Here is a 23446-nt window from a genome sequence, read left to right on the forward strand (position 1 = left end):
GTTTGCCAAAAAGCACCTGGAAGCACCTGGATGATCGTCAAGACTCCTGGAAGTCAAAAGTGGAACTTTTTGGACAACATGGTTCCCGTTATGTCTGTTGAAAACCAAACACTGCATTCCACAGAAAGAAATGCATACCAATGGTCAGACATGGTGGTGGTAGTGTGATGTTTTGGGGATGCTTTGCTGGCTGTGGGCCTGGACGACTTGCCATCATTGAAAGAACCATGAATTCTGCTCTGTATCAGAGAATGTCAGGTCATCTAATCTAATATTAGGTTTTGGTTGAAGATCTGATAACACACAGTGTCAAAAATAAGGGGGCAAATCCTTTTTCACAGCACTGTCGGTATAAGAGAGCTGTAGAGTGAGATTGTGGACTGTAGGTTTTGTTGATGAGCACCATCTAAGGGCATTGGTGGTACTGTAGTTCTATAGCTCGGAGGAATGCAGTTGTTCAAAAGGTCAGCCGATCAAATATCAGAGGTGTTCATCTGAACCGGAACAACTTGGATTAGCTGAGAGGTCATTGATGGGAAAAACTAAGAATAATGTGTTCACCAGAAAGGGGTGTGTGTGTGTGTAACCTGGCTGAAAACAAACAAGGAACCAGCTCAACTCGTCCAGCTGGTTTCAACCTCGCTGCCTGACTGTTCTTCCATTTTCTCATGCTGGTTGTTGTTGTGCTACCAGGGCTTGACTACAGTCTGTCTGTTAGGCTTGTGAATTCCCACAGGAATATGCAGCAGACAGAAACAGACTGGTTGTCAGCACCTGGCTCAAACAGACCTGTCTGCATGTACAATGGCTGAGGAGGTACTGCCTTGCTAAAGTTAAATAATGTCCATCATGTTATGGTGAAATCAAATAGAAATGTCCACATTGTGTGAACAATTACGTTTTTCAAAGTCTCATTTTAAAAGGCAATGGACCTAAGCTATCCTAAAGCTTCCTACCTGACATTGCATAATAATAAACTACCAATGTGGTCTGTTCTGGTTGGGCTATCTGTTGACATTGGCTAAGGAAACACTGGCTTTATGATATGGCTGAGGCTATCAGTGTTGTATCTCTACTGTTCTGGCTGAGGTATTAGCCAGCCGTGTGTGTGTGTGTGTATGTGTGTGTGGCTGGCTGAAAGGCAGCATGGCTAAAGTTGGCGGGACTAATCTGCACACTCTGTCATGTGCACTCCACGGGGGAAGGTAGAGGGGGGGGGGGGGGGGGGGGCAGGCAATGTGAAATCTGCTTGTCCAGACCTCTGCCAGATTAATGGCTCTCATAGCCATTCACACACAGCCGATGGGGGGAATCCCCAGGAAATAACCTCCGGAGATAAATAAATAAATAGGATAGATAAATAAAAGAGGGAAACACATCCTTAGCGCGCGTCGCTCCCTCGCTCCCCCTCACTTTCATTATATCTCATTAATGATCACACTTTCTATCCCTGCTGCTTTGAATTAGGTCATATCTGTGTTCTCGGTCTAAACCTAGAAACAACCACAGATACTGACTTCTACTGGAGTGTTACTCTTTCACACAGAGAGACGAGTAGTGAAAGTTCAAAACCCTTCCGTTTCATAATCCTGGGACTTGCTAAACTGAGCATTTGCTAATTAAATAGGGGTGAAATAAAAGGTCAATTTCAAAGTGAAAAATATCAAATGAAAATAAATCACCTTTTATTTACCTCATGAACATGGTTTCACCTGCTTCTCTAGAGAGGTTAATTGTGCTTCAGTAAATGTTGCCTTTTATGCAACTCTACTCCTCTGTTCCTCCCACAGCTCCACCAACCTGCCCTCTCCTCACCTCTCCGAAACCTGATTCACCCCTACTTCCTGTGGAGTGTGAAGGGAACACTCATGTCAGAATAACTGTCAACCCAGGAGAGAGTGGGGTGAGTTTCTCCACGCTCAAGACTCAGTCTATAAAGACTGTGACGTGTGTGTGGGTGTGTGTGTTTATGTTCCAGCTAAATACCATGTGAACAGTCAAGGTCAACACAGCCAGCAGTGGACTGGGCTGGAAGAGGTGGATATGCTAAAATAATGTGCTGGGAAAAGAGGTCTGCTGAGTTGACAGCCTGGGAGGGAGTGTTAGTTGTGTGGTAGTGTGGTAGAATGTATGTACAGTTGAAGTCGGAAGTTTACATACACTTAGGAGGTTGGAGTCATTAAAACTCGTTTTCCAACCACTCCACAAATGTCTTGTTAACAAACTATAGTTTTGCAAGTCGGTTAGGACTTCTACTTTTGTGCATGACACAAGTAATTTTTCCAACAATTGTTTACAGACAGATTATTTCACTTATAATTCACTGTGTCACAATTCCAGTGGGTCAGATGTTTACATACACTAAGTTGACTGTGCCTTTAAACCGCTTGGAAAATTCCAGAAAATGATGTCATGGCTTTAGAAGCTTCTGATAGGCTAATTGACATCATTTGAGTCAATTGGAGGTGTACCTGTGGATGTATTTCAAGGCCTACCTTCAAACTCAGTGCATCTTTGCTTGACATCATGGGAAAATCAAAAGAAATCAGCCAAGACCTCAGAAAAGAAATTGTAGACCTCCACAAGTCTGGTTCATCCTTGGGAGCAATTTTCAAACGCCTGAAGGTACCACGTTCATCTGTACAAACAATAGTACGCAAGTATAAACACCATGGGACCACGCAGCCGTCATACCGCTCAGGAAGGAGACGCGTTCTGTCTCCTAGAGATGAACGTACTTTGGTGTGAAAAGTGCAAATCAATCCCACAACAACAGCAAAGGACCTTGTGAAGATGCTGGAGAAAAACAGGTAGAAAAGTATCTATATCCACAGTAAAACGAGTCCTATATCGACATAACCTGAAAGGCCGCTCAGCAAGGAAGAAGCCACTGCTCCAAAACCGCCATAAAAAAAGCCAGACTATGGTTTGCAACTGCACATGGGGACAAAGATTGTACTTTTTGGAGAAATGTCCTCTGGTCTGATGAAACAAAAATAGATCTGTTAGGCCATAATGACCATCATTGTTTTTGGAGGAAAAAGGGGAACGCTTGCAAGCCGAAGGACACCATCCCAACCGTGAAGCACAGGGGTGGCAGCATCATGCTGTGGGGGTGCTTTGCTGCAGGAGGGACTGGTGCACTTCACATAATAGATGGCATCATGAGGAAGGAAAATATTGTGGATATATTGAAGCAACATCTCAAGACATCAGTCAGGAAGTTAAAGCTTGGTCGCAAATGGGTCTTCCAAATGGACAATGACCCCAAACATACTTCCAAAGTTGTGGCAAAATGGCTTAAGGACAAGAAAGTCAAGGTATTGGAGTGGCCATCACAAAGCCCTGACCTCAATCCTATAGAAAAATGTGTGGATGGAACTGAAAAAGCGTGTGCGAGCAAGGAGGCCTACAAACCTGACTCAGTTACACCAGCTCTGTCAGGAGGAATGGGCCAAAATTCACCCAACTTATTGTGGGAGGCTTGTGGAAGGCTACCCGAAACGTTTAACCCAAGTTAAACAATTTAAAAGGCAAAGCTACCAAATACTAGTTGAGTGTATGTAAACTTCTGACCCACTGGGAATGTGATGAAAGAAATAAAAGCTGAAATATATCATTCTGATATTCTATTATTCTGACATTTCACATTCTTAAAATAAGGTGGTGATCCTAACTGAACTAAGACAGGGAAGTTTTACTAGGATTAAATGTCAGGAATTGTGAAATACTGAGTTTAAATGTTTTTGGCTATGGTGTATGTAAACTTCTGACTTCAACTGTATGTATGTGTGTGTTGAGTGACAGACAGGTAGTGTGTTGTGGGGGGGCTCACCGGTAAGCTAGAAGGCCGTCCCTGCATGCTGTCCTCTGCTCCACTCTTGGTGGAAGTCATGGGCTGGTTGGAGGGGGGAGCACTGGACTGGGAGCTGAATGAGTCCTGGGAGAGCTCCTGAAGAGAGAGGGAGGAAAAACAGATGAATGTGTGTAGACTGAGGAACCTACACTTCCTTTTTCCATATCAAAAGACATCGTCCTGACGTGTAACCCTGCCTGTAAACCTGAAGACTTGCGTTAGCTCCCCAAGCTAATGCCTAGGTCTTAGTTCTGCGGATAGGTGGTGTTTTACCTGTGGCGGAGGTGGAAATCGCTGGAAGGGCGACTGCTGCAGGGGTGGGGTCTGGGAGTAGGGTGAGGGTTGGCCCTGCTGAGACTGACCCTGCTGCTGGGGGGGTCCACCGTGGCCTGGAGAGGAGTGGTGGCCCTGGGGGCCCGGGGAGGGCTGGTGGCCTGGGGGTGGCTGCTGCCCACCATGGCTGGGGGGTGGCTGGTGGCCTGGAGAGGGCTGGTGGCCTGGGGGTGGCTGGGCCTGTGGAGGGGCCGCCCTTTCTTGCTGCTGCTGGGGGGGTCCTTGCTGCTGCTGTGGAGGCTGCTGCCCCTGCCCTGGGGGTCCTTGCTGCTGAGGGTAGCTGGGCTGGGGGCCCTGACCCTGGGGCACAGGCTGGCCCTGCTGGGGCCCCAGCTGCTGCGGTCCCTGGTTGTATGGCGGCTGGGCCTGAGGTGGACCCCCCTGCGGAGGCCCTTGGCCCTGGGGGTAGGGGCCGGGTGCCCCAGGCTGGCTGTGTTGGGCTGAGGGCTGGCCCTGGGAGGGGTGGACCTGCTGGGGGTAGGGGGCCTGCTGCTGGCCGTAGTAGCCCTGGCTCTGCTGACCGTAGCCCCCTGGACCCTGCTGCCCATAGCCGGCCATCTAGAGGACAAATAATGTAATCACAGATTTAGAGGCTTTACTAGCTACATCAGTGGTCTCAAACTCACATTCCACGGGCCAAAATGCGGTCCGCGGACCCATTTAATGCAGACCACTGCAAAAAATTGCTCACCAAGAAAATATAAAAAGGAGGTTTAGTCCCTGGTCTACATAAGAACACGGTTATTTTAGTCCTATTGAGACCAAGGTCTCTTTTACAAGGAAGCCCTGTATACACATAATTAACAAAATACAATGCAAAATATACAAAAATGACAAATAGATTTAAGAAAAACAATCAAATTGGACAGTTAACATAAAAAGGGGTTAACATAAAACATAATATATTTTTCTACATTAGGCTATATTAAATAAGATGAAATAGAAATACTCTATTAGCTGCCCATTATAATGTCAGTTGGTGGTCTTGTGAGGCTTCTCTGTACATAACAATACTTACAACACAGCACATACGTGTTGTATTGTTCTCAAGTAACGCAAAAGAGTAGCTGACCTTGCCCAGCAAGCACAGTGAGAGAAAACAAAAGCTGTGTGTTGTCTAGCAGGGCACGTACCCTCTCAAGGATTCAAAGAAAATATGAAAAGACCTGCATCAAACCCACCTGAAGTGGTGGTTGTGTGAGAGAGGTAACAATGAGACAGGACTTGTCTTCTCTACAGGGTGCTTAGAACACCCAACAGGCATGTGTGTGTGTCCATACTAACAGACCCATTTAAGCTGTGACTGCATGGAAGTGTGATGATCTTAAAAGAGTGTGATGATCGAGAGGGTGTGAGGATCAACAGAAGAGCGTTACCAACCTGTTGTCCGTATTGCATGCCACCCATGCCGGCGGGGGTGCGTCCCTGCATGCCCATGGGGTACCTCTGAGGCCCTGGGGGTCCGTAGGCCTGGCCTGGGTAGGAGACACCCTGTTGGGCCCCTGGAGGAGGGGGGCCCTGCCCCTGGCCTGGCTGCTGAGAGTAGGGGTTGGCTCCACTGTACCCCTGGCCTCGCATCTTCCCTGCCTGGTCCATAGGGCTGGGGGGCTAGAGAGAGGGAGAGGGCTTGTAAGAAACCAAACTTAAAGACATTCATACTTTCATTTCCATCTTTAACAAACATTGCAATCACTGTACTCCTGAATAAAATCACTTTTTAAAAAAATGTGACGTTGTGAGAAATTGTACACAAGCTAAGTAGGAAAAAAAACAACAGATGTCACTACGGAGTCCCATAACTCAGCCATGCCGCCGGTGGGAAAAGTGAAACCTATGAGGGTATAGCTAAAGAATGCTAACAAAACAGTCTGGCCGGATTAGTTTCCCACTAAAAAAGGGAAAAACTTGGCCATGAATGAATGAGCCCAGTCTATCCTCCCTCCTCCCTTCCACCCCTCTCCACCCCTCCATCCATCCCTCCGCCAGGAGCATTTGACTGCCCAGGAGATCAGAATGTCAGTGGGAGGATAAAGTTACATTCTGACGTTGGGGAGTGTTAAAAAATAATCTGGAGGAAATGGAAGTGTCCGTCTGTCTGTGGTGGCTGGAGGCCAGCCCGCCTCTCAGCTGGAGGGGAGAGAGACATCATGGGAGAGGAGAGGCCTGACCTTGGCTGCACCTGGGGTGGAGCCACATGGCTGGGGCAGCATCTCACACACTTGCTTGCTCACACACGCAGTCGCCTCAGTACCAAATGCAGTCGCCTCAGTACCAAATGCAGTCGCCTCAGTACCAAATGCAGTCGCCTCAGTACCAAATGCAGTCGCCTCAGTACCAAATGCAGTCGCCTCAGTACCAAATGCAGTCGCCTCAGTACCAAATGCAGTCGCCTCAGTAACAAATGCAGTCGCCTCAGTAACAAATGCAGTCGCCTCAGTAACAAATGCAGTCGCCTCAGTAACAAATGCAGTCGCCTCAGTACCAAATGCAGTCGCCTCAGTACCAAATGCAGTCGCCTCAGTACCAAATGCAGTCGCCTCAGTACCAAATGCAGTCGCCGCAGTAACAAATGCAGCCGCCGCAGTAACAAATGCAGTCGCCTCAGTAACAAATGCAGTCGCCTCAGTACCAAATGCAGTCGCCTCAGTACCAAATGCAGTCGCCTCAGTACCAAATGCAGTCGCCTCAGTACCAAATGCAGTCGCCTCAGTACCAAATGCAGTCGCCTCAGTACCAAATGCAGTCGCCTCAGTACCAAATGCAGCCGCCGCAGTAACAAATGCAGCCGCCTCAGTAACAAATGCAGCCGCCGCAGTAACAAATGCAGCCGTCGCAGTAACAAATGCAGCCGCCGCAGTACCAAATGCAGCCGTCGCAGTAACAAATGCAGCCGCCGCAGTAACAAATGCAGCCGCCGCAGTAACAAATGCAGCCGCCGCAGTAACAAATGCAGCCGCCGCAGTAACAAATGCAGCCGCCGCAGTAACAAATGCAGCCGCCGCAGTAACAAATGCAGCCGCCGCAGTAACAAATGCAGCCGCCGCAGTAACAAATGCAGCCGCCGCAGTAACAAATGCAGCCGCCGCAGTAACAAATGCAGCCGCCGCAGTAACAAATGCAGCCGCCGCAGTAACAAATGCAGCCGCCGCAGTAACAAATGCAGTCGCCTCAGTAACAAATGCAGCCGCCGCAGTAACAAATGCAGCCGCCGCAGTAACAAATGCAGCCGCCGCAGTAACAAATGCAGCCGCCGCAGTAACAAATGCAGTCGCCTCAGTAACAAATGCAGTCGCCTCAGTCTGACAGCAGTGTTTCCCCTACTACTGAGAGCTGAGGAGGGCTAGTTGGTATTGCTCCACTCTTATCTGCATTGTTGGAAAATAACCTGTATGTAAGCACTTCTCTCTTAGTCTACACGTGTTGTCTACGACGCATGTGACGAATAACATTTGATTTGACTTCAATACCTGTTGTTTAATTATACATCTGAGCCAGTGTGCCCCTTTGCATGTAAACGTTACTGGCGGCAACTACCAGCGTACAATCAGAGAGAGGATGCTAGTACAGCGAGAGGATGCTTTGAAGTACCAGGCAGCAGCACCTTGAGCCTCTTGGACCCCAAGACAGGTGGGCAACACACAGAAAAAACAACAGACAAAGCTTTCTCACTGCTTCCCACGGTTATTCATCTGTCATGTTTCCCCCCTCCCAAACCAAACCTCAGTCCCTGGTTATAGGAAGACAACCATAATATATTTATAGGCCAGACCAGAGAGGAGGGAGAGGGCAGTGTGCATGAAATGTAACGGTCCCTGCTGGATGGCGTTTGAACCTGGGCCAGAGACCGGCTCCTCTCCTCTCCTCTCCTCTCTTCTCTTCCTGCTTTAATAACGCCGTTTTGGCATCGTATGAATGACACTGGCGGTATGGGAGAGAGGCGAGGGAACTGGTCCCATGGGGGGTGGGGTCAGCATAAGGAGATAACATTCCATCCACTCCACATTTTACCTCCAGCCGGACCAGCCACCCCCAGGGCAGGCCTCACTTGCTCTCCAGGGCTACCCCAGGTTCACAGACAGAGAGTATGTGTGGTCACAGAGTGTGTTACTATACTCCCTAGGGTCATTACAGGACCCCACCACAGAAGGTATTCTCCTGTGACCGCTCATGCACTTTTAACCTTGTCTCTCTCTCAGTCTGCCTGGATGTGCAGAGGCAGCCAGCCACATGACCCTCTAGCTGTCCTCTGGCTAGAAAAGGTAGGCTAAATACTGTCTGTTTGCAACCACTTTCAAGTTTGAAGTATTAAAATGGTTTTATTCATTCAATTAGGTAAAAACAAAATCACCGCTATGATAGCTAGCCTATATTGCAGAAAAATACTATCGGTTTTCCAAGCCAACAATAGCTGTGTTAAGCTTCAGGACAGTTAGGTTATCACTCCAGGAGAAGCTTCAAGTAGTTTGAATATGTCCGTCCGGCACTAAACTAGAATGATCTGTCCTGTCAACTTCCTTCCCTCCAGCCACGTGTACCTACCTAACCTCTCTGTGTTGACATCTCCATGGCAACCACCTTTCTCCACTGTGTGTTCACACCTTAACTAACATCCTCCTGCAGTACCTGAGCAGGGGCTGCGTCCCAAATGGCACCCTATTTCCTATATAGTGCCCTACTTCTAACCAGAGCCCAATTCCTTATTATATATTCACAGGGCTGTGGTCAAAAGTAGTGCACTTTATAGGGACTATGGTGCTACTTCCACCTATTTACCAGCCTTCCTTTTTTTATGATCAACAAAACAGACATTTTTAGTCATTTAGCAGACGCTCTTATCCAGAGTGACTTACAGTTAGTGAGTGCATACATTTTCATACTGCCCCCCCCCGTGGGAAACGAACCCACAACCCTGGCGTTGCAAGCGCCATGCTCTACCAACTGAGCTACACGGACTGTGTAGACTGAAAAAATACAGACGGAAGAAATAAAAATATAAAACCAAAACAAAAGGAGGCAGGCAGTCATTAGTTTACTAGCCTCACAGGGGTGTAATCCAACCCCAGTCAGGTGACTGACCATCCTTTATACTATTCTTCCATTGATCGGTAAGCCTTTCCTTATATTGTTGAAGTTGTTCAAATGTCTGACACACACACACACACTGCCCTGTCTCTGAGTCCGAGGCCCTCGAGGATCCCCTTGAGGTGTGTGAGAAAGAGACGCAACAGAGAGCGCGAGAGAGAGAGCGAGAGAAAGCAAGATACTTGTCTTTTCATTCCCCTGGATGGAGGTCAAGGATTGTTATGGCATTCTGCTCCTTACCTCACCTACTGAGTCCTGTGCAACTGAGGAACAGTCCAGTGATTCTATGAATGAAGTGTGTTGCTTTGAATAGAGTTGCAGACACACAAAAGTTGGTATTTGTCATAATTGCCATCATTTGACGTCCTCTACCTTTTTCTTCATGATTAATTTTACAATGGCGTTAATAAATCCTACAATTTTCATAGACTCAAAGTATTGATTAGCAAAAAATAAATCAATGGTGCTACTGTAGGTAGGCCTAGCATTAGCTAGCGCTAGTTGGCGCTACATGAGCCAAAACTGTATTTTTCATCCTATAGCTTGTTCTCAATCTTTTTTTAAATAGTGAGCCAAGATGTTTTCAGCATTTTTACTTCCCTGACTGATCAAACCTTGATTTCTCAGGCTCCCTCGTCTCTCTGCAGCATACATACGGTGAGCAATATGTTTGGAACATCAAATCGCAATACATATAGAATTGTGAGAATCGCAACACATAGTCGGCACATAAGTATCGTGATATGGTATTGTGAGGTCCCTGGCAAATTCCCAGCCCTAATTCCAAATGAGTTTGCAGAGGCATGTTTTTGTGTAGCCTACATTCTGAGTTAATGTGCAAGTGTGTTCAGTTCTAAACTGACTGGTGACAGACAGACAGACAGACAGACAGTCTCTCTCTCTCTCTCTCTCTCTCTCCCCCACAACGTCCCTCCCTCCATCCCACACTGTCCCTCCCTACATATCTCCCTCTCTCTCTCTCTACCGCACACTGTCCCTCCCGCTACCTCTCTCTCTACCCCACACTGTCCCTCTCCCTCCCACTGTCCTTCTCCCTCCCTCTACCCCACACTGTCCTTCTCCCTCCCTCTACCCCACACTGTCCTTCTCCCTCCCACTGTTCTTCTCCCTCCCTCTACCCCACACTGTCCTTCTCCCTCCCTCTACCCCACACTGTCCTTCTCCCTCCCACTGTTCTTCTCCCTCCCTCTACCCCACACTGTCCTTCTCCCTCCCTCTACCCCACACTGTCCCTCTCCCTCCCACTGTTCTTCTCCCTCCCTCTACCCCACACTGTCCTTCTCCCTCCCTCTATCCCACACTGTCCCTCTCCCTCCCTCTATCCCACACTGTCCCTCTCCCTCCCTCTACCCCACACTGTCCCTCTCCCTCCCTCTATCCCACACTGTCCCTCTCCCTCCCACTGTCCTTCTCCCTCCCTCTATCCCACACTGTCCCTCTCCCTCCCTCTATCCCACACTGTCCCTCTCCCTCCCTCTATCCCACACTGTCCCTCTCCCTCCCTCTACCCCACACTGTCCCTCTCCCTCCCTCTATCCCACACTGTCCCTCTCCCTCCCTCTACCCCACACTGTCCCTCTCCCTCCCTCTACCCCACACTGTCCCTCTCCCTCCCTCTACCCCACACTGTCCCTCTCCCTCCCACTGTCCTTCTCCCTCCCTCTACCCCACACTGTCCTTCTCCCTCCCTCTACCCCACACTGTCCCTCTCCCTCCCTCTACCCCACACTGTCCCTCTCCCTCCCTCTATCCCACACTGTCCCTCTCCCTCCCTCTACCCCACACTGTCCCTCTCCCTCCCTCTACCCCACACTGTCCCTCTCCCTCCCTCTACCCCACACTGTCCCTCTCCCTCCCACTGTCCTTCTCCCTCCCTCTACCCCACACTGTCCCTCTCCCTCCCACTGTCCTTCTCCCTCCCTCTACCCCACACTGTCCTTCTCCCTCCCTCTACCCCACACTGTCCTTCTCCCTCCCACTGTTCTTCTCCCTCCCTCTACCCCACACTGTCCTTCTCCCTCCCTCTACCCCACACTGTCCCTCTCCCTCCCTCTATCCCACACTGTCCCTCTCCCTCCCTCTACCCCACACTGTCCCTCTCCCTCCCTCTATCCCACACTGTCCCTCTCCCTCCCTCTACCCCACACTGTCCCTCTCCCTCCCTCTACCCCACACTGTCCCTCTCCCTCCCTCTACCCCACACTGTCCCTCTCCCTCCCTCTACCCCACACTGTCCCTCTCCCTCCCTCTACCCCACACTGTCCCTCTCCCTCCCTCTCCCTCTCTATCCCACACTGTCCCTCCCACTCCCCCTCTCTACCCCACACCGTCCCTCCCTCCCTCCACCCCACCCCACACTGTCTGTCCCCCCCCCACTCTCCCTCCCTCCACCCCACACTGTCCCTCCCTCTCTCTCTACTCCACACTGTCCCTCCCTCTCTTTCCTCCCTCCTCCACACTGTCCCTCCCCCCCCCCACACTGTCCCTCCCTCTCTTTCCTCCCTACTGCACACAGTTCCTCCCTCTCTCCCTCTACTCCACAATGTCCCTCCCTCTCTCCCTCTACTCCACAATGTCCCTCCCTCTCTCCCTCTCCTCCACAATGTCCCTCCCTCCCTCTACTCCACAATGTCCCTCCCTCCCTCTCTCCCTCTACTCCACAATGTCCCTCCATCTCTCCCAACTCCACAATATCCCTCTCCCTACTCCACAATATCCCTCCCTCCCTACTCCACAATATCTCTCCCTACTCCACAATGTCCCTCCCTCTCTCCCTACTCCACAATGTTCCTCCCTCTCTCCCTACTCCACAATGTCCCTCCCTCTCTCCCTACTCCACAATGTCCCTCCCTCCCTCTACTCCACAATATCCCTCCCTACTCCAAAATATCTCTCCCTACTCCACAATGTCCCTCCCTCTCTCCCTACTCCACAATGTCCCTCCCTCTCTCCCTACTCCACAATGTCCCTCCCTCTCTCCCTACTCCACAATATCCCTCCATCCCTCCCTCCCTACTCCACAATATCCCTCCATCCCTCCCTCCCTACTCCACAATATCCCTCCCTCCCTACTCCACAATGTCTCTCCCTCTCTCTCCCTACTCCACAATGTCCCTCCCTATCTCTCCCTACTCCACAATGTCCCTCCCTCTCTCTCCCTACTCCACAATGTCCCTCCCTCTCTCTCCCTACTCCACAATGTCTCTCCCTACTCCACAATGTCCCTCCCTCTCTCCCTACTCCACAATGTCCCTCCCTCTCTCTCCCCCTACTCCACAATGCCTCTCCCTACTCCACAATGTCCCTCCCTCTCTCTCTACTCCACAATGTCCCTCCCTCTCTCCCTACTCCACAATGTTCCTCCCTCTCTCCCTACTCCACAATGTCCCTCCCTCTCTCCCTACTCCACAATGTCCCTCCCTCCCTCTACTCCACAATATCCCTCCATCCCTCCCTCCCTACTCCAAAATATCTCTCCCTACTCCACAATGTCCCTCCCTCTCTCCCTACTCCACAATGTCCCTCCCTCTCTCCCTACTCCACAATGTCCCTCCCTCCCTCTACTCCACAATATCCCTCCATCCCTCCCTCCCTACTCCAAAATATCTCTCCCTACTCCACAATGTCCCTCCCTCTCTCCCTACTCCACAATGTCCCTCCCTCTCTCCCTACTCCACAATGTCCCTCCCTCTCTCCCTACTCCACAATGTCCCTCCCTCTCTCCCTACTCCACAATGTCCCTCCCTCCCTCTACTCCACAATGTCCCTCCCTCCCTCTCCCTACTCCACAATATCCCTCCACCCCTCCCTCCCTACTCCACAATATCCCTCCATCCCTCCCTCCCTACTCCACAATATCCCTCCCTCCCTACTCCACAATGTCTCTCCCTCTCTCTCCCTACTCCACAATGTCCCTCCCTATCTCTCCCTACTCCACAATGTCCCTCCCTCTCTCTCCCTACTCCACAATGTCCCTCCCTCTCTCTCCCTACTCCACAATGTCTCTCCCTACTCCACAATGTCCCTCCCTCTCTCCCTACTCCACAATGTCCCTCCCTCTCTCTCCCCCTACTCCACAATGCCTCTCCCTACTCCACAATGTCCCTCCCTCTCTCTCTACTCCACAATGTCTCTCCCTACTCCACAATGTCCCTCCCTCTCTCTACTCCACAATGTCCCTCCCTCTCTCCCTACTCCACAATGTCCCTCCCTCTCTCTCCACTCCACAATGTCTCTCCCTACTCCACAATGTCCCTCCCTCTCTCTACTCCACAATGTCCCTCCCTCTCTCCCTACTCCACAATGTCCCTCCCTCTCTCCCTACTCCACAATGTCCCTCCCTCTCTCCCTACTCCACAATGTCTCTCCCTACTCCACAATGTCCCTCCCTCTCTCTACTCCACAATGTCCCTCCCTCTCTCCCTACTCCACAATGTCCCTCCCTCTCTCTCCACTCCACAATGTCTCTCCCTACTCCACAATGTCCCTCCCTCCCTCTCTCCCTACTCCAATGTCCCTCCCTCCCTCCCTCTCTCCCTACTCCACAATGTCCCTCCCTCCCTCTCCCTACTCCACAATGTCCCTCCCTCTCTCTCCCTACTCCACAATGTCCCTCCCTCTCTCTACTCCACAATGTCTCTCCCTCTCTCTCCCTACTCCACAATGTCCCTCCCTCTCTCCTTACTCCAATGTCCCTCCCTACTCCACAATGTCCCCCCCCTCTCTCTCTCCCTACTCCACAACATCCCTCCCTCTCTCCCTACTCCACAATGTCCCTCCCTCTCTCCCTACTCCACAATGTCCCACCCTACATCTCCCTACTTCACAATGTCTCTCCCTACTCCACAATGTCCCTCCCTCTCCCTCCCTACTCCACAATGTCCCTCCCTACTCCACAATGTCCCTCCCTCTCCCTCCCTACTCCACAATGTCCCTCCCTACTCCACAATGTCCCTCCCTCTCCCTCCCTACTCCACAATGTCCCTCCCTACTCCACAATGTCCCTCCCTCTCTCCTTCACACTGTAAGGAAACTCCTCCCTCTTTTGCCCTTTTTTTTCCCTCTTTCCCCCCAAAAATAAATAAATGCAATTAGCACATGGCTAATCTGCATAGAGGAAAGCCAGAACACTCTTGGCAGAAAAGGTTGAGCTGGGTATATTGTCTATAACCTGGGCCTTTGAGGGTGGTGGAAGGGTTGTGGAGGGACTGATGATATTTTTGCTGTGTGTGTGTGTATCGCGGCGGACTCAAATTGATGGGCTGGGGTCAGACAAACAAGTCCTGCTAATTTAATCCGCCACATGGCCTAGGATCTACACAGACTATTGTTCTGTTGTAAAGCCCTGCGCACACACACTGGGGCTCACACACTCAGTGGCTTCCTTAGACGGCTGTCACTGTCACTTAGGCCCCACGACTTTATGGTTGGTTTTGAGTATATCAAACATGGACGTTAAGCTACTTTTAACGGCTACTTAGAGCCTAAGAAATAACTTGCAAACCTACTGAATAGGCCTAATCCACTGAGCGTTCACACACGCTAAGGAAAAAGAATACTGACTATCACAGGCCCATAGCAAGAGTCGTTCAAACACTTTAAACTAACACAACCGCTAAGAAAAAACGGTCTATTAACAGTCGATTACCCGTTGATTTTTAAAGAAAATATTATGTCTGGTGGGCCAAACAGTCATTTGTCTGAGCGGGTTTCTCTGCAACCACCCATATCTGTTAAAGAGCTAAACTAAACTAAAGTTAAACCCATGCCATGTTCTCAATTAGCCACTTTTTCCCTTCCTTCCCACCATATCGGCTGGCCTGCCACACTTACAACAGCACTGGTTGGAACTCCAAGCTGACCGCTAGATGACTCTGGAATAAAACAAGAAAAACACCTCTCCTGCTTCCTCTCCTATGGTCTGCAGGGAGAGGGAGAGAGAGACACACTGAGGCACCACACTACTACTACAGCAGTACACACACCCAGATGTTCCTCCAGCTGTTCGCAAGAATTCTAAAGTTTTACAGGACAAAAGCACGAACTACAGGAAGCCACACACACACACCACAGTTAAGAAAAACACTTCAATTTAGCTTCCAACGGGATGAAACAAGGTTACCAGGCCTTTAGTTTTGAGCCTAAAACCTACATAAAAGATTAGGCTCTTACGAGAATCATTCTCTTCCCTGTGAGCTGATCTTGTCCAGAGGGGCCCAGTCATTTTTTCCTTCGGGCCGGCTGCTTTCACTTGGCACCGGCACGTTGGGCCACAATACAAATCACCTGAATGTTGAACTCTGCTATTAGACTAGATAGGATACTCTTCTTCAAATGTAGTATTTCCCAAATATTGTCTGTAAAGGACTGTCTGGCCTAGGTTGAGAGAACAAAGCTGTAGCCTTCACACACCAAACACAATAAATCCTCAGACTTTCTTTATCTTTTCAGCAACAAAAATTGAAATTTTTCTGTCTTTTTCCTTCGTCTATCGGCAGCATGATATCTGGTCAGAGACAGAAGATATTCAACAGGATCCTCCACTGCAGAACAATAACCTGTCACTGTCAGACCAGACCCATCTTCTAGCCAAATCACCATTCCTGTCCTGAAGAGAGGCTAGGGGTGCTGGTGGTTGGACTGAGGAAGAAATGAAACAGGCTCACGCAATGGAGTACAACCCAAGATTTGAATAACTCTGCTTTTTGATTGGCCAACCATCTACGTCCCCCCTCTGCTCGAATTTCATTGGCCACGCCATTGTCACGAAAACAGAAGTTAAGACATTTGCAGCTAATAAGGAATTATTTAGGATTAGGTTTAGGGGTAATGTCATGGTTAGGGTTAGTGGTTAAAATCAATAGGCTATGTGGCCCGTTAGGCTAACCTTTATTTTAACCCGTAGAGTGGGCCTGTTTTATGCATCAGCCAATGAGGTAAGACAATCCCATGACGTCCCAGCCATATGGCCACATGACGTCCTCAGTGTTTATACCAGCCTGACTATCAGCCACGATGACCATCAGCCACGATGACCAGAGGCCTGGCCAGGATGACCCCTTACGATAATAAGTGTCTCCTGAGTGGCGCAGTGGTCTAAGGCACTGCATCGCAGTGCTAACTGTGCCACTAGAGATCCTGGTTCGAATCCAGGCTCTGTCGCAGCCGGCCGCGACCGGGAGACTCATGGGCGGCGCACAATTGGCCCAGCGTTGTCCAGGGTAGGGGAGGGAATGGCCGGCAGGGATGTAGCTCAGTTGATAGAGCATGGCGTTTGCAACGCCAGGGTTGTGGGTTCGATTCCCACGGGGGGCCAGTATAAAAAAATAAAATAAAATAAAAAATAAAACATGTATTCACTAACTGTAAGTCGCTCTGGATAAGAGCGTCTGCTAAATGACTAAAATGTAAATGTAAATGTAAGTGTGTCACTCGGTCACTATACCTCCATTTATTTTATTTTTTTAGTCATTTAGCAGACGCTCTTATCCAGAGCGACTTACAGCTAGTGAGTGCATACATTTTCATACTGGCCCCCCGTGGGAAACGAACCCACAACCCTGGCGTTGCAAGCGCCATGCTCTACCAACTGAGCTACACGGGGCCAGAAATAACCAGCTGAACAAGCTGGTGGGGCCAAGCCAGCCAGGCAGGCAGAGAGGAACAGAAGGTGCTTAAGGAACTGACTGGGTCACTAGCCTAACCCACTAACACTGTTAGTCACACAACACCTGACTGACGGTGATGTCATTCACCCTAGTCTCAACTCAAGTACCGGTAGTTGGTCGCCGTTATAGGTAAGCACGCCTCAGAAGAACCGTTGGACTGGTGAATTTGCACATCCAGTACTTCAATGGAACAAAGCAATAACAGTTAGCAATACACCACTTCTCTAAGCAACAGTTAGGCCTGAGGCATGCAAATTCTTGGGTCGTGGAGAGGTTGATGCGTGGCGGGAGATAAACGCTGCAGCCTGCCACACCTACACCTAGCCATCATGGTGGTGGAGGCTGAGACCCAAGGAGAAACAGTACTAAGAGTTTTCAGAGCAGTAGAACAACTTGTGAGTTATGTAGGCACCTTTCCCTGCCAGTAACTGTACCATTTAACTTCTAAAATATAATGGTCAACAATGGTATTCCCCAAAATGCATTGTAAGAACCCTCCAACGTCTGCTTTCCCACCCCTCATGAAGCCAATGGCATTTTAGCACAGAGAGCTAGCCTGAGCCATGAACAGAGCTGTGTATGAAAAGCTGTGAAGTACAGTAACATCAATCTACCTACCCCCCAGAAACAACAGCTGAAACGCCATTCCCCCCTCAGCAGCCACACATTTAAAGGTTAACCTGTTTCACCATAAAACACACGATACATCATGCAAATGAAGTCTGCAGCGCCACGCTAGCTAGGAGAGAAGCATATTACTATTCTAATCTAGTGCATTTTAAATAATTTATTTTGACATTTAGATGCTTTAATTACCTTTACTTTCCAACCTGGACCAGAGCAACAGTCCAAGTTTGACATTTTGTCCAAACATAAGGAGACGAGAGGAATTTGACAGAATCTTGAATGGGTTTGCCCTTTTTTATTGTGTGTAGTCCTAAATAAATGCTAGCATTTCCTTTTTAAGCTGCACATGGACCTCCAGTCCATCTTGTAAGCTTCACCTAGTGGTAGACCACTAGCATGGCCCCAATCCCATACCATTGCTCTAACGGCAGTGGCTGGTACAAGTAAAAGAAGGAGAGTGAATGATTTGAGGATACAAAAAACGGGTAAAAATTGAACTGATGAAGGCAGGTAACAACGGTGGACACAACGTGTGGAATGAGAGAATAATGTAGGGTCACAGGAAGCAAAAAAAGAAAACGAGAGAGAGAGAGACTGTCCTTCGTTTGCGCCACCTCCTAGACGGTTGTTTCAGGGATAGAGAAAGACTTCTGTACTGTGTCACTGAAGAGAAGAGACGGATGGCTGGTGGCACGTGGAGCAGGTCACAGAGAGAGGATCCACCTGAGGCTTGTGCCACGCGGGAACACAGACACACACTGCCAAGGACATACACAGCTGTCACAGGCAGCCAAAGATCATTCACAAAAACATTCCCCGCCCCCGGGTATCACTGACACTCTTTCTCCCCCTCACACACACACACACACACACACACACACACAGGATCAGCCCGTCACACGGGGCACACACAGTGTCGTGAGGCAGCGTGCTGTCCTGGCTGTGTGGCGTGTGGATAATCACTACTCCCTGGCTACAGCAGTATTTCTCAACTCAGGTCCTCTCGAGTACATCTTGGTTGCAGAGATTGACAACATTCACCTTAAAATCAGTAATCATGCTCCTATCAATATTTACCTATAAGATTCCACTAACTGGTAAAGTCATCACCCGTCAGTATGGGCAGGCTAGTTCCTAACGCAGGGAAACTGAGACCAAAGCCGATCAAACGGAGACGTCGCTTGGACTTTGGTCCACTGTCTATCACATCAAGGCCCCTCAGTCAAACTTCAATACCACAGAGAGACACGAGCGCAACCTTTCTCTAGCTGAATGTGCTGTGTGGCCCACTACCATATGTCCATGTTGGTAGATACAATTATTTCAGGGTTTTTATTGTCACAAAATAAATGGACACTAACCAGATTTAATTTCAGCCTGATGCGTCTTGTTCTCTCCCAGAAAAGGGCTGGATCCGTCTGTCGGCGGACATCACAGTCAACCGTTAGGCTAGGTTTTACAACCAAAAGGACCAATTAGCCACGGGCAACATTAGTTTAGACATCTCTCACAGCTTCATCTTTGCCTCAACGATCTTCATCAAGCAATTGGTTTCTCCATCAATCAATAAATTAATTTGCCCTTTTAAAAGCAACATTTGTCAAAGTGCTTTGCCGTAATTGGGACTAGACCCCAAAAGAGCGAGCTCAGTGGAAAGGAAAAACTTTCTCCATCCAGCCCCCTAACAACCTGGCCATAGAGCAGGGAAATAGACAGTGGTGAACTCTGTCCACAGATCTATAGAAATACATGAACTCCAAATACAGAAACAACTGAAAGGCATTAAAAGTCAGTAACATAGTGATATTGTAGCCTAGGCAGGCACAGCATATTAATGAAAAGGCATCCAGAAGGCTGAGGAGAGGCATTTCTATTCTTGTGTAACAACCGTTAAAGCATGAGTATGTGAGCAGCACAATTCAAGAATAACATGTCAATCACAGATTGGATTTTAACAACATAACTTGATTTAACACAAGGCTCTTAGAGGAGATTACCACTTGAAACTGCATAATTCTAATTTCTTCGACTCTCCAGCATCTCCACATGCAGAGCCGTGGCTGAATGAATCACAAATTGCAGTCCTGGGTTTTAAATTGTCCACCACACAGCCTGCATACAGGAGAATTAGCAGGAGTCTGCAAACACCTGAGAGAAAGAACAAAGGTGTCTTTAAGACAGGTATTCCAAGTGGCATCATGAGAGTTCCTGGGGGAGAATAATAAAACGGCAAAATTCAATTGGTGATACAGCAACCGAAAAGGGTTAGGAACCACTGAGCTAACCAATAACTTGTTTAAAAAGTTTTTATAACCTAACCTTGAATATCATAAGAACATTTAAGGCTAACACGTGCAAATGACAATTGCCAAGAAACAGAAATCAACAAATTCCAGCTAAACTTCAATGGATATAAATGACAAATAGGCCTAGCTAGTCAATATTCAGGAGGTCAACTCTACAGATAGAATATGATCAACCACGTGTAGGCTAAAACCGGAATACACCATTAGTCTGTTGACTTGGTTACACACTGCAGCATCACATGTGAAAGTAATCATAGTAACCCAGTGAACAAAGCAGTGACACTTGGCTGACACCTTGGCTGCTTGTAAACACTACAACTACTGCAGCCGGTCAGATTCTCTCACAGAACACCAGCCAGATTCTCTCACAGAACACAACACATTCTGAAACTCACTGTAGAACCACAGAACACCAGTCAGACTAACAGAACCACAGAACTTCTGTCTCCCCTCTTAGAGATGATCCTAGATCAGCTAGGAACACTATTATAGCATGGGGAAAACAGCCACACCTACTCCCTCTGCTGTTCCAGAGTCAGCACTAGAGTTCTGCCACCTCTCCAACCTGTCTGTGGAGCTGTACATGCATATATAAGTACGAACACAGTATTTTTGCATGTAGGCTATGGCAAAGACTTTACCTAAATGTACGCTAAACAAATACAGCTGTACTGTATTATTATTTGAGTGGCAGGCAATACAGTCATCATGCAAATTACTGCAGAGGGACTTACACAACATCATGTGTTCAATGAAAGCATCCATAAAGTATATTTTGCACAGTGTTGTTTTATTTAGCATGCTTGGACACAAAAACAACATTACAGCTGAAATGTAGGCCGCTGCATGCTGACCACAATACAAATAAATATTTTGTTTACATATCATTTAGGCTAAATGTCATGCGACAAAAACCGTTAAACAGGCTAAAGTGCGTGAATTATATATGGAGTAATGGCATCTTGACACTGTCAGCGTGCATGAGCTGATGTGGGTGATTTCTGCAGCGTTACATTGGACGCAATTATAAATGGCCAGGAGCAGGGGATGGGGAGCCAATCAGATCTCAGCTAGCATGTCAACCTAAGACCAACTGTCTCCTGGCTTTGACAGAAGGATTTTACCTCCATAATTCAAATCCCAAAGCAAAGCAATCTGCTCGTACTCAAATCACTGGCCGTGTTTACTAGCGGTACAGAGACAACTCCGAAATACAGCGGCAAAATATAACGTCTCTCTATCGTTAGCTACAATGTAACAATCAGAAGAATCAGACGATACAATGTAACAAGCTCGCAGTGAAAATGTTGCAACTGAAGGATAGTTATTTGCTACATTTACAAACGTCGACCACAGTAACTTTCAACGACAGACGTGTACTTATATACAATCCGCTCTGCTTGCTTCTAACAAATTATTCCAATATGATCGAACGTCATGTGTCATTTAAATCTTATGTAAAATTGGTGTGAAAGCTTGCAACAAACTTCAGGGCTACATGGAGTGGATATAGCACAAAAATACATGTTTGCAGGGATTCGTTAGCTACATAGCTAACTGGAGAAATAACTGTGTCATTGCGCTTTATACAGACTTGAAGCAGCACACGCTTTGCTAAGAAATGAAAAAACATATTTAGCCTCCCAATTTCTCCTCTCAAACGTGTGTCCCCTTTGCCCCTGACCAGACAGTAGCGTCACATCTTTACCAGCTCAGTGAGTTTGGTATTTTAGCACAGACATGGCTTGTTTCTCTGTTTAAATACTCTTATAGGAGGTGGTGTAGGAGAAAACAGAGGCAGCCATTTTAGAGAGCTAGCTAGCTACATAGGCAATGGCTGTTCCATTGCAACCCTTCACTACTACACAGAGCTGTCTGCAACTTGCTCAAAGTGCACCAGTACTGAGAGAAAAGTTTACCTGGTTTCTGTTCAGAGGTTGTCCCGTGTTCCCTGGGCTCATAGGAGGCGGATTGTGGGTTCTTTGTTGCCAACCCGGATGGCCCCCACCATACTGACTGCTGGCCATATCTGCTGCTCCCTTGCTACCCCCTTCCTGGTTACTATAGTCTCCTTGTGGGTAATTCTGGTAGGTCCTCGTTGAGCTGGGAGACGTTAGGAGCTGATTTAAAGTCGGGGTAGACGTGGGCTGTAGGTTTCCAATGTTATACCTCTGATTATTGTACGAGGCAGCCATAGCTGTAGTTCTGCCTGCTGGCTGTTGCTTGCCTGGCTGCCCCCCAGCAGCCGGGGGCTGGTTATTACGCGGGGAATTTATGGCGTATCCTTGGCCCTGATAAGAAGTCCGGTTCGGGAAGGGGCTGTAGTTGTTGAAATGGTTGGGGAAGCCGTGTTCGTGTGAGTTGGGCGGGTATTGGTCCATCATGTTACCTGGCTGCACTGCCGGCCCCGCTGCAGCTGCCATGCCAGGGCTTTGTTGTCCGCCATGTTGATGAAAAGGGCCCCGGCTGTAGTGCTGGTTGTAACCGTAAGGAGGTGGAGGGAATGAGCCCTGGTGGTGATGGCCTATCCCGGGGTGGTTATTCCCCTCCGGTCCCCCAGTATCATTCTGGCTGTTATTATTATTCACCCTGGACGAATTCCCGTTCCCGTTCTTCATGTCAGACTCCCCTCCTCCCCCTACATTTCCAGCATTGGCCCCGTCCTGCAGATCCTTCTGGCCCGGAGATCCGTTGTCAGATCCCGGTTCCTTATTTACATGTTGTTTCTCTCCAGGTACCGACTCCTCCAGTGGGTCCCGATCCGGCTTTTTAAGTTCGGATGGCGGGCTAGTGTTGAGAGTGGCGACGCTAGCGACCTGCGCGGCCATGATATCCCTCTCTGCCTCTCTCACAGCGAGTCACTCACAATCGAGCTCTCTGAATAGCATTGAACTTAAATACAATTATTTATAACAATGTACCCGTGTCCCGGATCATTCCCCCTACCTCCGGACCGAATCCGGCATCCACTCCCGTCTCCGATTCGACTGGAAAGTTACTGGAAGAATATAAATACGGATCCAGGGAATTTAATTAACCGACAGAAAATGTGGGGAGGCTTCTCTTACAGAACGAGAGTATGAGCAGGAAACCGACCAAACCAGCACGAGGCTCTGCGAGACACAGCCATTTTACTGAAGCGTTCAGATGAACGCAAAACACGGAGCGGATTCAACCAGTAGGTAGCAGGGATAACGGATGTATTTTGTTTATTTTGAAGGGGTTATAGACCTAGAGACTATAGCAGAACATGAGAAATAATGTGATTTATAAACGGAACATAATTCATAACATTCAGCATTTCGGCTGTTTTGTGGACAACCACAGAATCTGTAAATCATAAATTATTTTCATTACAGGCTATAGATTTGTCTCAAAGCTTCAATCTGCATAGTTATAATGCATTTAGTTTTTCATTTTATACAGAGTAGACACACACATGAAGATGTTACTGGGAGACTGTATAATTTTATACACAGTATAAGTATATATTTATAATTGCATCGTATCAACAATATATTCATACAGTTACAGAGTCTTAAGATTGGGATTGA

At 48.4% G+C, this 23446-nt stretch overlaps 1 protein-coding gene across 2 annotated transcripts in view; it reads right to left on the reverse strand.

The window, feature by feature from the left end:
• Positions 1 to 22956, reverse strand: part of LOC311132109 (AT-rich interactive domain-containing protein 1A-like) — a 47804-nt gene extending 24848 nt beyond the window's left edge. For both annotated transcript variants that reach the window (XM_084165304.1, XM_084165303.1), the window contains exons 1-4: positions 21812 to 22956; positions 5570 to 5797; positions 4130 to 4747; positions 3836 to 3952 (exon numbers count right to left, since the gene is read on the reverse strand). In XM_084165304.1, coding sequence (XP_084021430.1) covers positions 3836 to 3952; positions 4130 to 4747; positions 5570 to 5797; positions 21812 to 22720 — 1872 coding nt within the window. In that variant the 5' untranslated portion in view covers positions 22721 to 22956. The remainder of the gene's footprint in view (positions 1 to 3835; positions 3953 to 4129; positions 4748 to 5569; positions 5798 to 21811) is intronic.
• Between the last annotated feature and the right edge of the window lie 490 nt (positions 22957 to 23446).

Source organism: Coregonus lavaretus (genome assembly GCF_964263955.1).
Source record: "Coregonus lavaretus genome assembly, chromosome: 7".
Lineage (NCBI taxonomy): Eukaryota > Metazoa > Chordata > Actinopteri > Salmoniformes > Salmonidae > Coregonus > Coregonus lavaretus.